Here is a 14,124-nt window from a genome sequence, read left to right on the forward strand (position 1 = left end):
AACGAATATGTGTGTTGTGTTTGATTCTAGTTTCAAGTCAAAGTGGACTGCCGTAGAAAAACAAATAAACCAAAACGAATGTTTTAGCCAAAACATAAACATAAATTAAAATCTCCAACACGAACAATTTCAAAGATTGGAAATCTTCAACTATTTCATTATATTGCTCCCATTTTTTCTGTAGATATTAGAACATGGGTTAACACAAACCACTCGAAAACCTGCTTCTCAAAGATTAGATTTAAGAGTCTGCCTGTTAATAGGAAAATTACTCAAAAATCACATAACAACCATATCGATCCATCACTGGACACAAATATCCTATCCCAAAACCAAGGCACCAACCTAGAGACAAAGACACAAATCTAGCTTAGTGAAGAAACGCACCAAAACCGTCAGCAATTACAAGTACAACCAGACAACTGGTTTATACCGCATTATAAATCTGTTTGTTTGGCAATTGGGCTTCAAGCATTTAAAAAAAATGATAAGGCCCATTAACAAACTTGAAGCCCGATTAGTTGTATCATAATCTTCCTGTTTTTATCAGTCGTTCAGAAAAGAGCTCAAAACAAAACACGCTCGAATCCTTAAAACCCTAGTCTCGTCCATCGCGTCACCAGTTCTCAATGGCGAAAGCCCTATCCCGCTCCACCGCATCACGCGTCGCCAACCGTCTCTTTTTAACCTCCAGATCCGCCGCTCCTTCTCACTCTACCCTCATTTCCCGTCGATCGTCACCGACTCTGTTCCATGCCATCGGATTCATCCCCAATTCGACCCGCCTGACAACGATCCGAACCCGGATGGATAGGTCCGGTGGATCGTACTCGCCTCTTAACTCCGGGTCCAATTTCAGCGACCGAGCACCAACAGAGATGGCGCCGCTGTTCCCTGGCTGCGACTACGAGCATTGGCTCATCGTCATGGACAAGCCCGGCGGCGAAAACGCGACTAGACAACAAATGATCGATTGCTATGTTCAAACCCTTGCCAAAATTGTCGGAAGGTAAAATCTTTTTTTCCTTCTTCCCATTTTCAGACCAAACAGTTAATTCACTCTCTCTCTCTCTCTCAATTGAGTGTTGGTTTGGTTTTATTAGTGAGGAAGAAGCTAAGAGGAAGATCTACAACGTTTCTTGCGAGAGGTATTTTGGGTTTGGTTGTGAGATTGATGAAGAGACATCAAACAAACTCGAAGGTAATCTCTTTCTCTTTTCGAACAGACAAGTTGGTTAGTGGATGATGTGATTAGTGTGTAATTGATGTCTCTTTGGTTCTTGTGAGTGTTTAGGGATTCCTGGTGTTCTCTTCGTGCTTCCTGACTCTTACGTTGATCCAGAGTACAAAGATTACGGAGGTAAATTTCATCAACACCCTTCTGTCAATTGATCATTTGTCTAGTTCTTTTAGTTAATTACGTAGATAAAACACTGAATTTTAAACTAGTCTCTGAAGCAAAACTTTGTACTTAAACTTTTTTCGCTGGTTCTTTATATTTGGCTGATCGAGTATTTGGTGAACGTTTTTTTGGGCGATTATAGCTGAGTTGTTTGTGAATGGAGAAGTGGTTCCGCGTCCTCCAGAGAGACAGAGGAAGATGGTGGAGTTAACCACTCACAGAAGCTCGGATAGACCCAACAAGTACAATGACAGAACCAGGAATGTCCGACGGAGAGAGAATATGCGTTAAGACTCCAGTTTCTCAGAGTCTTATATGCTAAACATCTTCTCCTTTTTTTCCATTTGAACTGTGATCGTATCACCCTTTTTTTTCTTATGTTATTTGCTTCACTATGTCTGAATAATGTAAAGGGTGATGATGGTGTTATGTATAATGTTGGTTATCTTGCTTCACCTGAAGCCTAATTGCTAGCAGATACAGAATTTTTTATGTTATGGATTAAGTTAAACTTAGTTGTTTGTTTCTTCGTCTACCAGAATGCGCAAGTAATGTAAAATGGAGAGGCAAAATGTTTATATCCAAATATTTTCACTAATTTCAAGGGAAAATCTAGGGCTGGGTAAATAAACCGAACCCGAAAACCCGAACTGAATTCGATCCGTTAAAAATGAATCCGAACCGATCCAAACCTGGCATAAGTACCGAATGGATCTTGGTTTATGGTAAATCAGGTTATAGGTATTATCCGAACTGAACCCGAATCTAAATGGATATCCGATAGAACCCGAAACATTTAAAATTCTCAAAAATAACTTGTACCAAACATGATCTCAATTCCTAATATGTATTCAAAATATATTGAACATCTAAAATAATTATCTATTATACGAAGATTGATGGTTGAAGGTTAAAGTTTTTAGATTTTGGTTTTGTTTTCATTGAATAATGTTTTTTATTTCATGAGAACTTGGTTTTCGTTTTATGCTTTCATTTATTTGGTTTTCTTTCGATCAATAACTATGTTTAACTTTCATTTGATTTTGAATGATCACATTTGGTGTTCCTTTCTTTTTTTTGAACCGGTTTTATTTATGTTTTGGTTACAAAATATGTATAATTCAAGTATTTTAAAACCGAAGAACTGATTTTACTTATTTTTTGGTTACAAAGTAGATAAAAATCAGGTACATTTAAACCGAAGAACCGATTGGGACCCGAACCCGAAAGTACATCGGGTTGTACCGGTTCTTTGAAGATTTACTAACCCCGACCCGAACCCGATAGAACCCGAACCGGTCCCGAACCGAATTTTCATATAACCCGAATGGGGCTGATTTTGATAAATCCGAAAAGCCGAAACCTGATTGGACTAAACCGAAACCCGATTGGGACCCCGAATGCCCATGCCTAGGAAAATCGCATCGAAAACTTTCTAGTTGAATAATCTCAAAATTTAAGGTAAAATTGTAACGGAAAATGGAGAGGCAAAAAAAAATTTACCATTCCGCTACCACCCGCAAACGCTGTTTTTGCAGTTGTTGGCATTTTGCAACAATCACTCAAACCACTCTAAACTTTTTAAATTTGAAAATTAGTTTCAGCTAGCGCGGACGGTTGTGGGCAGGGACGGATGGACGTTGTTGACTACGGGGCACGTGCCCCCAACTACTTAAAAAAAAATTGTATATGATAATAAAATATACTATCTATGTTCCCGAAATAATGAAGTTTTAGATTTTTTTCTTGTTGCACAAAGATAGATTTTCTATATTGTTAAGGCACTTTATTATAGTTTTGAGGAACAATAATTGGGAATATTTTAATTGATTAAATTTTATCGGTGAAAAGTTATTGGAAAGTGTATAATAAAGTAAAAAATAAATTAAATTATAAACATTTATTAAATTCTTAATAAGCGTGCATACTCTAAAAAATCTTACTTTCGAGAATGGATGGAGTATATGTTTTAGGATTTTCACGTTTACTAATAAAACATACTCTCGGTGTTCCTAAATATAGGATGTTTAAAAAAAAATTGATGTTCCAATATATAAGATGTTTTCATTTTTCTATGTAACTTTAAATTTATTAAAAACTGTGTAACCAATCATATTTAATAATCTATTTTGTAATTGGTTGAATACCATTAATTTACAATTTTATTGATATTTTCTAGACAAAAAAATAATTTTCTTAATATGTGTGTTTTTACCTAAACATCTTATATTTAGGAACATAGCGAGTAATCATCTCTTATATATTAAAAGAAAAATATTTACAATAATGTGTTCACACACATATTGACACGTGTCATCCTCACAATCATTTCAATTTTAGAATGCTTACTTGTCATCTTCATAGGCATTTAGCAATTAATGTGTTCACACACTAATTTTCTTAACTCTATCGCAAACAATTTAATGTGCTCACATACTAATTTCTTTTATTCACCTCATTTTTAGTTTTCGGATTTTTAATGTTCGTATTAGTGAATTGAAGTTATGTTCGGACAAGAACTGAATAATATCATTGTTCAAAGAAATAAATTACAAAATCATTAAGATTCACATCAACTAAAATGATGGAATGAGAATGTTTTTAGAAATTGAAAGTTTCGTATTTTGCCAAACTTGGCATGGTTGAGGTTTATGCATACGAAAACAACAAATAATTGTGATTAGTTATGAATTAAGAAAACTGAGGTGAAAAATATCACACACAAAGTTGGATCTTTAGTTTAGCCAAGTATTATTTTCTTTACAAAGTTTTCATATCAAACCAAGAATTAGAAACATAATCATATTATTAGAAAAAATCAGAGATAAAAAAGCTTTAAAAGAAAAGAAAATTCTCGAAATCGATTGAAAAACAGAATTCATGTACCAAATGAAGTGATCACATTATTTTCGAAGCAAGTCTAACCTATTTCACTCTATTGTATCATGTTTTTATTATATTTACCAATATGTTTTTATAAGAAAGTACATGTTATTGGTTATACACTACGTCAATTTTGCAACATGCCCAAAAATATTGACACGACGCCCAACTATTTTTATTGGTATTCTTAAAGTATGGTCCAATAATTATGTATTGTTTGTAAAAATAAGTTCAACATATTTTTCTTTATATCAGTAGAAGAAAGTAGGTATGGGTAAAATATTTGGATCCGAAGAACCGAGCCAAATTTGATTTGAAAATAATACTAAACACAAACTAAAACTAAAATTTATTAAGTATTCAAATGGATCTAAAAGTTTAATATTTGATCTAAACTGAAATATTTTGGATACCAAAAATATCTAAAACATAATTAAATACTTAAATATATTAGTTATTTGAAATTTTATATCTATTAGATATTCATTAATATGAAAATATCTAAAATAAAAAAGGGTCAAAATACTGAAAATATATAATTTTTTCTATCTAAATATTTAAATTGAATTATTTTCTTATGTAATTTTAATTATTTAGTCTTACGTTATTCAAATTTTTATGTTTTATAGTATTTTGAATTTTGAGGATTAAGTACATTTGGATTTTTATTAAAACATTACATAATTAAAATTGGTACCCGAACTTGAACCGATCGAACCTACAATGTTTAAACCAAATCCAAACTAAATTCAAACCAAAATTTGTAAATGTCCGAATCATATTTAAATTTCTAACTCTAAAAATTTAAAATCTGAATAGATCAACTGGATCCGAACGGATATCTGAATGTCCATCCCTTGAAAATATATACGAAAAATCCCTTATTATAACGTAAAATAAATAATCTAATCAATTATTTCACTCTGCGTACGGCGCATGTTATTATTTAGTGTATATGTAAAATTGCAGGAGAAGTAAGAAATCTAGAACACAATTATTATATGTCCATAAATCTAACGTAGCCCAATATAAAAAGAAACATAAGTTTAGTTTTAAAAAGCCCAATCAAAAACTAAAGAAAGTTAATAATGGGAGTTTTTAATTTTAACCTAGTTACACGACGACACTAACGTTTTTTGTCGTCTTCTTTCTTTGAGTTTTTGGTTTTTGCCAATTAATTTTTTTCCTAATCACAAAAGTCTAAACGCAACCAAACAAAAAGAGTATTCAGTAGAGAAGCTAAAAGGTAAAACTAAATGAAAATTTTGATTTATGTGGCTTAAGTAATAAGAAATCGTGAGACCATAGAAACTATAGCATTGTGCTAATTTTTTTTTTCACAGATAAGATTTCAATGGAAAAACATTTCAAACCTAAAAGAAAATTTGCATGTACTTCTAAAAACGCTCATTTGCCTTCTCCAAAAAAAACAAGACTCTGAAGTTGATTCGGAGAATTTACCTAGTGTTCATGGAGATAGGAAAATGATAATCGAATATCCTTCAAATCAAATAGATGAGGTAAGACGCAAATATCTTATGAGAGGTCCTTGTCAACCTCGTGGTCATGAATTTCCTAAAACAATTTTTCAGAGTAAACTGAGACGATTCAATCCCGCTTGGTTTGATCTCTATGGCAATTGGTTAGAATATAGTGTTAAAAAGGATAAAGCGTTTTGTTTGTTCTGCTATTTGTTTAAAGATTACACTGAAAACAAATATGGAAGTGATGCATTTGTGATCAAAGAATTTGAGACTGAAACAAGACAGAGAGATTACATGATCATGTAGGAGCAGTGAATAGTTTTCACAATAGTGTGTTGAAAATGGCTGATTATCTGATGAAACCATGACAATCAATTGTTCATGCTTTTATAAGCGGTTAAAAATGAATACAAGATCAGATTGAATGCTTCAATTGATGCTTGTAGGTATTTGTTAAGACAAGGACTACCGTTTTGAGGTCATGATGAATCGATGGATTCAGTTAACAAGAGAAACTTTTTGGAGCTTGTGAAATATACCGTAGAGCAAAATGAGCTTGTAAGTAAAGTTGTGTTAGAGAATGCTCCCAGAAACAACTAGATGGTGTCCCACAAAATTCAGACAGATATAGTTCATTGCTTTGCGGAAGAAGTTATTGAATCTATTATTAAAGAAGTTGGCAATGATGTATTTTGTTTGTTGGTGGATGAATCTGCAGATGTGCCTGATAAAGAGCAAATGACAATGGTTTTTCGCTTTGTTGATTCAGATGGGATAGTTAAAGAAAGATTTGTTAGTCTAGCTCATGTGAAAGAAACATCTTCTTTATTCCTGAAGAGTGCTGTTGATTCATTGTTTGCTAAACATGGATTAATTATGAAGAAATTAAGAGGACAATGTTACGATGGAGCGAGTAATATGAAGAGCGAATTCAGTGGGCTGAGAGCTCTAGTTATGCTCATCAACTTCAGTTAGTTGTCATTGCAGTTGCTCGGAAGCATTTTGAAGTTGGAGATTTCTTTGATAAGATTGATGTCTTGTTAAATGTGGTTGGAGTTTCTTGTAAGAGGAAGGATATGGTCCGAGTAGACTACCAGAAAAAGTTGAGGTAAAAACTAAGAAAGGGGAAATTAAGACTGGAAAGGGACTGAACCAAGAGGTTTCTTTTCAAAGATCCGGTAAAAATCGTTGGGGTTCCCATTATAAGACATTGCTGAGGTTGATTGATTTGTTTGCTTCTATCATTAAAGTGCTTGAGTTTGTCGAAATCGATGGAAGTGATGGTATCAAAAGACGCCAAGCTAATGGTCTTTCTCAAGTACTTCCACACCTTTGATTTTGTGTTCTACTTACAGTTGATGTTGTTTTTTCTTGGGATCACAAATAACTTGTCAAAGGTTCTCCGACGGAAAGATCATGACATTCTAAATGCTATGTCACTTGTGAAATCCACCAAGCAACAATTGTACAAGATCAGAGATGATGGATGAGAATCTCTGATCAATAAAGTTTCTTCCTTTTGTGAGAACTACAAGATTGAAGTCCTAGTTATGGATGATGAATTTGATTCAAAAAATTCAAGGAAAAGAAGCAATATAACCAACTTGCATCATTACAAGGTGGAGTGTTTCTACACTATATTGGATATGCAGATTCAAGAATTTAATGACCGTTTTGATGAGGTAAACACATAATTACTTGGCTGCATTGCTTCCTTGAGCCCCACTAATTCATTTCAGGAGTTTGATCAGTTAAAAGTTATGAGATTGTCTGAGTTTTATCCTGAAGATTTTGGTCCTATCGAGCAGATTACTCTTGAGCATCAAACAACATTCGGGAAGATGAAAGATTTTCTAATTTGAAGGATCTTGGACATCTTGCATGCATGATGGTGATGACAAAGAAACATCTTTCACATCCTCAGGTTTATCGGTTTTAAAGCTAGTTTTGACTTTACATGTTGTCACCTCTACAGTTGAAAGATGTTTTTCAGCAATGAAGATTGTGAAGACTAGGCGGAACCGAATAAGTGATTAGTTTTTAAATGATTGTGTTGTTTGTTTCGTTAAAAAGGATTGTTTGAGAAAGTAACAAATGAAGTAGTAGTGAAAAGAACTTTTGAGTTAATAGGATAAATTTGTAAGGTACTTTTGAGTTATGAACTTTTTTTTTTATCTTAATGAGTTTGTTATTAATGTGCCCCTGATTAATAATAGTTCTAGATCCGCCACGGGTTGGGGGAGGGTAATTTTTTTTTTTTAAACAATATAAATACAAAAATAAAAATGAAAATAAAAATAAAAATAAAAACTTGAAATTGAAATAATAGAAATACTATTATATTTTAGTTTATATTATAAATTTTAAAAATAAAGATATTTTTTATTATTTTTTAAAAAATTAAAAGATATTTTTATAAATATATTTTTATATTTATTATAATATTATGATGTTTAATATTTTTATAATTATATAAAATATAAATATTGTTAATTTATTATATAACCGCTATTGTATTTGGTGGTTAACCAATAATAAATATCTCGCAAACGCACCAATTTTTAACCGCAGTATCAGTCGTACAAATCTGTTAAAATCTTTTAAAACCACAACCACCCGCTTCCGCAAACTCCCGCAACCGCAACACCTGGAAGGCCCTAAGTGACTGTTTTTTTTACCAAAAATCCTTTTATTAATGATCAAGAGTAATGAGACAGAGATGAAGAATTGTTGATTTGGTATTTGCTTGTTTTGCAAGCTTGTCTGCACATTTGTTCTGTCCCTGGTTACTTTTTTCCTCCGGAGAACAAATGAATTATGTTAAAGAGTTAAAATACAGAGAGATATTTTTTTAAAAAAACAGCCAAAAATCATATAAATTGACAGAGTTTTGTTTAAAGCATGTGTACAAATTACGCAAAAGAAAGCAGATTCTGTGACGAACAAACAAAAGTAATCATCATTATCCCAAGATTCCTAGTTAAAGGTTTTACCCTTTACCTATAAGAACCAAAAAACAGAGTAAAAGAATGTATATAAAAGCATCTTTTTGCGTTTTACACATCTATGCAGCTGCGTCTATTCTACTATAGGCTCTGGAGATTAAGCTTCTTTCATAGTACAGACTAACCTAGGGAGCACCTAGTAATTACCCCATCTTGGACTTGGGAAGAACCCTGGGGATAACGGGTACATGAGCCCTGGAGAAGGAGGTGGCTGAGGATGACCTGTTCCTGCACCGGGTCCTTGATTTTCTGATTGAGCTAGTTGTGAAAAGGAGAAGTTTGGGGTAAGTGGTTGAGGGTACTGAACTCCTGGTGATAGCAATGGGTACGGTGATCTAGGAGAGAACATGTTCGGATAACCAGTAGGAGATGGTGGAGCAAACTGGGATGTAGGTGAGTTTAGTGGTCCAAAACCATTATACCGAGGAGAGGGAAAACCACCATACATCTGATTAAACCTCGGAGAGGGCAGTGTGGGCGTGCCAGGTACAGGACCATTGAACTGAGGCTGGGAGGGAAGATTACGAGGTGCTGGGCTTGGAACTAACCCCGGTGGTGGCAGTGGGCCCTGCATATTCATGTGAGGTTGCGATCCAGGCATCATATGTGGTTGTGCCTGTGGCTGAGCCTGAGCTGGCATATAAGGCTGAGGTTGAGACTGAGGCTGAGCTGGCATATAAGGGCGATGTTCATGAGGTTGCATATAAGGGCGATGTTCATGAGGTGGCATATAAGGCCTATGTTCATGAGGTGGCATATATGGGCGATGTTCTTGAGCCGGCATATATGGGCGATGTTCATGACCTGGCTGCATCTGGTTACCACTAGGAGCAGCATCTCCAAGTGAGCTTTGAAGGTAACGCATATACCCTGAGATGGGAGACTCAGCTGTATTAGACCAAAACTGGTCCCCTTGACCCATCATTGGCTGTTGTTGATGTTGTTGTGTGCCTTGTAGCAAACGCGGTTGTGGTGGAGGCCCACTAACGTATCCGTGAGGATGATGTTGCAGAGGAGCCATGGTAGGGTGCGGAACCGCAGGCTGGTTGATCTGCGTCAAGGGTGGTGGTCTAATCCTCTGCAACCGCGTGCTCTGAGGCTTTGGTGAGCTGTTCTGCGGAGGAGGGCGAGGGAGACTCTCACGCGACGGAGAGCCAGTCAGCTGCTGAACCATACTTCTGAAGTCGGTCTTGCTTATATTATAAACCTGAGGCTGCCCTTGAGGCCTCGCGGCAGCGGCAGCATTAGCATTGGCACCGAAGTTGGGCTGGTGAAGAGGACTCTTCCTGATGTTCTTCCCAATCTTGTTCACACCCAAATGATCATTCTGTCGAGGCCCATCCATCTCCACACTACCAATCCAGAAGCCAATACCAAATATGATCTGAAGAATTATCTTTAAAATCAGCTAAAGTCCAAATCTTTAGCCAGATGAATTCTCTGTCTACTGATTACTGATACAAACAATAAAAAAAAAAAAACTGATCATTATCAAACTAATGAGCTCAGAATCGAATCAAGATTCCTAAGTCAAAAGCCCACGATTCTAAAGCTCAGAAACTCAATCAAACACTAAAGCATAACACTCCAATTACTTAACAATTCTCTCTATACATCCCAACTACACCTGACGAAGAAATAACAGTAAGATGGAGTAAAAGTTCACGACTTTTCACCTGAGAATTGGGATCCGAGAAAACCCAAAAGAGCCCAGAGCTTGATTTCAACCAGATCTTTCAATTACCACCTGAGCTGAACTGAGAAAGAAGGAGAATTCAAATGAGCCCTAAATTAAATCTGTCAACGAAGAAAGAAGAAATGAGATGACCCAATCGTCTCTCAAGGCATTTCTTTTTATTTTATATATTTTTGAAGAAAAAAATATCGTCTTTTGCCAGACTGTAGTGACGTGTCAAGATCGTCACACTGCGAACATTTCCTTCCCCAAGTGTTTAGTTGTTAATAAAGGAATGAGTTGATGGAAAATGGATGGATTGGTATATAATAGGAAGGGAAAACTTGTTAGTGACAAAAAAAAAAAAAAAAAAAAAGGAAGGGAAAAGTTGTTATATATATCCAAAGTAGAAAGGTTGTTTTCACATGCAAATATATCATCTTCCTAAGTTGTCCAAAGGAGAAAGGTCAATTTGTATATTCTGTTTTCTATACTAAGAAGAAAAATATATAGGAAACCATATCTGCTTTTAGATTTATTCTTTTTATTGTCACTTTTGATTAAATTGTAAATTGCATGGTTAAATACAAACTAAGGTACATAGACGACCGAAAATGATATTTTCTACGGATTTTTTTTTAACTATTCTTTTGATATATCTTATTTTTTCTGTTCGAATCAAAATGAATAATAAATAGAATCAAAATTTACGGATTTTTTGTCCAGCCTTAACCAACCTTCCAAAGATAATAGTTATCTGATTTTGCATTGACAATCGACTATCCGCGAGGAATTGGGGGGGGGGGGGGGCAGAGATTGTTTCAATCTTGAAATGATCCGGAACCTTCTTATCAATCTCCATTGGTGATGCCATCATAGACACATGTGTTGAGCTGAAGACCATTTAGTGCCTTAGCGGCTCTAGAGTTGTCCAATTATCAAACCAGTACTTGACTAATATACTAAAACCTATCTCACAGATCAGAAACGGTCTCGCTGCATTGTGAGTTTCAAATCCAGCTAAATCCAGCTAAAAACAAATTTTAGTATCATGGATGTAATCTTAGTTTTAATATGTTTTTTTCCTCAAGAAGAAAATATGCTTTCTTGTAGAGGATAACACCTCATAATATTTTATCTCTAATTCTCTACCTTATCTCTTAAACTTTCTCAATTATCTTTGTTGGTTTGCCGACTCTGGCGGCTCTCGGGTTTCACTTTTTGTTTTGTCTTTTGTTGTGATTATCCAGTATAATTCTTCAAATTTTGGTCGTATTCTACTCAACGGGTGTTGTATCCAGATCTTCGATTTGGTTCTTTCAGGGCTGAATGAGAGTTTGTGTTGATCTTGTTGTGTTTAATCATCCTTATGCTCTCGATCTATCTAGCTAGAGTGGGTTGAGTTTATTACCCTTCAGATTTGGTTTCCCTGGAAACTGTTGGGATTTATTAAGCACATATCCAGCTCTATATTATCTGATTAGTACGATATTGTCCACTTTGGGCCTTAGAGGCTGGCCCGCATGGATTTACTTTTGGGTTCTTTCCCAAAAGGCCTCGTACTATTAGAGTTGGACAACTCTTTATATATTAGACTCTCTTTGTCTAATTCTCCAATGTGAGACTTAATTTGTTATATCACAGAAACCTTGTGTTGATTAGAATGATTTGCATGTTGATTTTGAGCTCTCTTTGGATCATAACATGGTTCGAACTTCAACTTTCTCAGTCTCTTGAGTAAGGTTGAACCTGCTTATGAGTTGTCTCGTTCTTTGTCATTTACCTTCAAGATTTGATCGGGATCTTCTCTTCTGTTATGCTTCTTATTGGCGGTTCCTGTTACTCTGTTATCGACACCTTTCTGGTTGAAGATGTATGAACTTAAATTGTTCTGTCTCCTGGAGTATTGAAGCTTTGGTCTTTTATCCGTTTGGGCTATTCCCTATAGGAGGTTTCACAAGTAGGAGGTTTTAGTCATGGTTGGCTTCCTCACCTTGTCACGTTCGAAGGAGCTCTATTGAAGTCTGCATGCTTTGTTTGTTGTTGGTTTTGTCTGGGGCTCTTTTGTTATATGTTCTTCACTCCTTCTAGCTTAGATCGGTTAAGTTTAGTTTCATTGCATGTTCTATGTTTCAGTTTATCTTCCATTTGTGGGCTAGTCTGTGAAAACTTGTGTATTGGTTTGTCGGCTTCTGTAATTTTACTGGGTTTCGTTGAACTGTAATGTTTCTAGTTCATTATAATTATAACTATCCTTTTAGTGTTAAAAAAAACTTAAACAAATTTTATTCCAAACAATAATTTAAAGATTTAAAATCCATGTTGCACCAAAAAAAGGGATTTAAAATCCATAACAAAATTGAACAAAATTCTTTGCTTCAAAAACGACATCTCGAAGATTTCGTAATCGACCGTCGATAACATTAACTTCCAAAAATTCTACATTTAATTCTAGAAAAATAAATTTCATAAATGGTAAAACAAAGTATATACAAAATCTTTTGAAAGTGATAGCACTTATGAGCTTTTGATGAGATCTCGAGCAGATCTATAAAGTAGTGTAAAAAACGATGCAGACATGGATGGTGCTAAACTCCAAAGGTTGATGAGTAAATTGATACTCATAGTTACTATGTGAACATTAAAAAAAAACCGAAATTATGCAAAGCCATGCAGAAAAAATACAATGGGGTGAGAAGGCTCGAACTCTCGACCTCAGGATCACTCAATAGCTATGAGACCTACGCGCAAGCCAACTGCACCACCACCCCATCTGATGATCTATACATTCTTATTGTAAGTGTATCAAACTTGTGTCAGCTGATAGTCTCTTCTGTTCAGATGGACAAGTAGAGAACCATTAACATCTTGCACCGGCAAAGAAGAATATGTAAAGCGCCAAGAAAACATCTCATCGATGAGTTCTGAATATCTCCTTTTTTGTATATATTCAAATCTCTAACGAAAGAAAATGATTCTGAAGACCTCAGATTCGTTTGGTTTTATAATGGATTTCAGGTAATTTTTCTAGAATATTCGTTAGGAAAATGAATGTACATATATGAACCTTGACATTGGGCGGTGGGTTATCCTTACAGTTTGAAAGGAACGTACAATTAAGTTAACAACAACAAGAACATGAGAAGAAACAAAGGAGATAATCTGACTTATTCCTTTATTGTCTCCCCAATTTTTATCTCATCTCTTTGTTTCTTTAGATCCTCAAAGCTCCAATCCCTTCTAAGCCCACTGCTTCTTGCCAGCTTTGGCTCGTCAAGATCCCAATAGACCACGGCGTCTGCGCTGTAGAGCCTACGATGTCCCATTTTGACCCGTCTCACCGCTGGCAACATTGTTCGGTTCCTTACCATCTTTTCATATCCTGACGTTACATTTTTTCCTTTAATGTTTGAATCGTTAAGGCTTACTATGTCTATGTCCGAGTCTGATCTTTGCAGGGTGTGGCAAGTGAGGCAGTTCAGGCTCATCTTCCTACAGGAATTGAACCTAAGAATGAGAGAAATTCGTAGGGTGTTGTTATCTAGTGGGTTTTGATTTGTTAGTATTGTAAAGGCTTTGAGGTGTTACGAAGAAAACTCAATTCCCAAATGGTAACTTTTGTCTAGGGTTGTGGTTGTTTGATTGACAAGAAATAAACAAATGTGACCTTCTGGG

General features: G+C 35.2%; 3 protein-coding genes across 4 annotated transcripts; 1 reads left to right on the plus strand and 2 right to left on the minus strand.

Annotated features, from left to right (window-relative positions):
- Window positions 1-539: 539 nt before the first annotated feature.
- Window positions 540-1,917, plus strand: LOC111211094 (multiple organellar RNA editing factor 6, mitochondrial-like). Its single transcript, XM_022711970.2, has 4 exons — window positions 540-1,009; window positions 1,104-1,201; window positions 1,295-1,360; window positions 1,545-1,917. The coding sequence occupies exons 1-4, from the start codon at window positions 630-632 to the stop codon at window positions 1,691-1,693; spliced, it is 693 nt and encodes a 230-aa protein (XP_022567691.1). The 5' UTR covers window positions 540-629; the 3' UTR covers window positions 1,694-1,917.
- A 6,764-nt stretch (window positions 1,918-8,681) lies between these two features.
- Window positions 8,682-10,760, minus strand: LOC111211092 (protein HAIKU1). Of its 2 annotated transcripts, none has more exons than XM_022711964.2 (2): window positions 10,451-10,760; window positions 8,682-10,228 (listed from the first exon to the last, which is right to left on the minus strand). In XM_022711964.2, exon 2 carries the CDS (start codon window positions 10,117-10,119, stop codon window positions 8,911-8,913), a length of 1,209 nt encoding a protein of 402 aa, XP_022567685.2. In that variant the 5' UTR covers window positions 10,120-10,228; window positions 10,451-10,760; the 3' UTR covers window positions 8,682-8,910. The 2 variants fall into 2 exon arrangements, with proteins under 2 accessions (XP_022567685.2, XP_022567686.2); XM_022711965.2 differs by having other exon boundaries at window positions 8,682-10,158; window positions 10,451-10,745.
- Window positions 10,761-13,412: 2,652 nt separating this feature from the next.
- BNAC04G09880D lies at window positions 13,413-14,124 on the minus strand. Its single transcript, XM_013855487.3, has one exon. It carries the CDS (start codon window positions 13,935-13,937, stop codon window positions 13,617-13,619), a length of 321 nt encoding a protein of 106 aa, XP_013710941.1. The 5' UTR covers window positions 13,938-14,124; the 3' UTR covers window positions 13,413-13,616.

The sequence above is a fragment of the Brassica napus genome, chromosome C4 (genome assembly GCF_020379485.1).
Source record: "Brassica napus cultivar Da-Ae chromosome C4, Da-Ae, whole genome shotgun sequence".
Taxonomy (NCBI): domain Eukaryota; kingdom Viridiplantae; phylum Streptophyta; class Magnoliopsida; order Brassicales; family Brassicaceae; genus Brassica; species Brassica napus.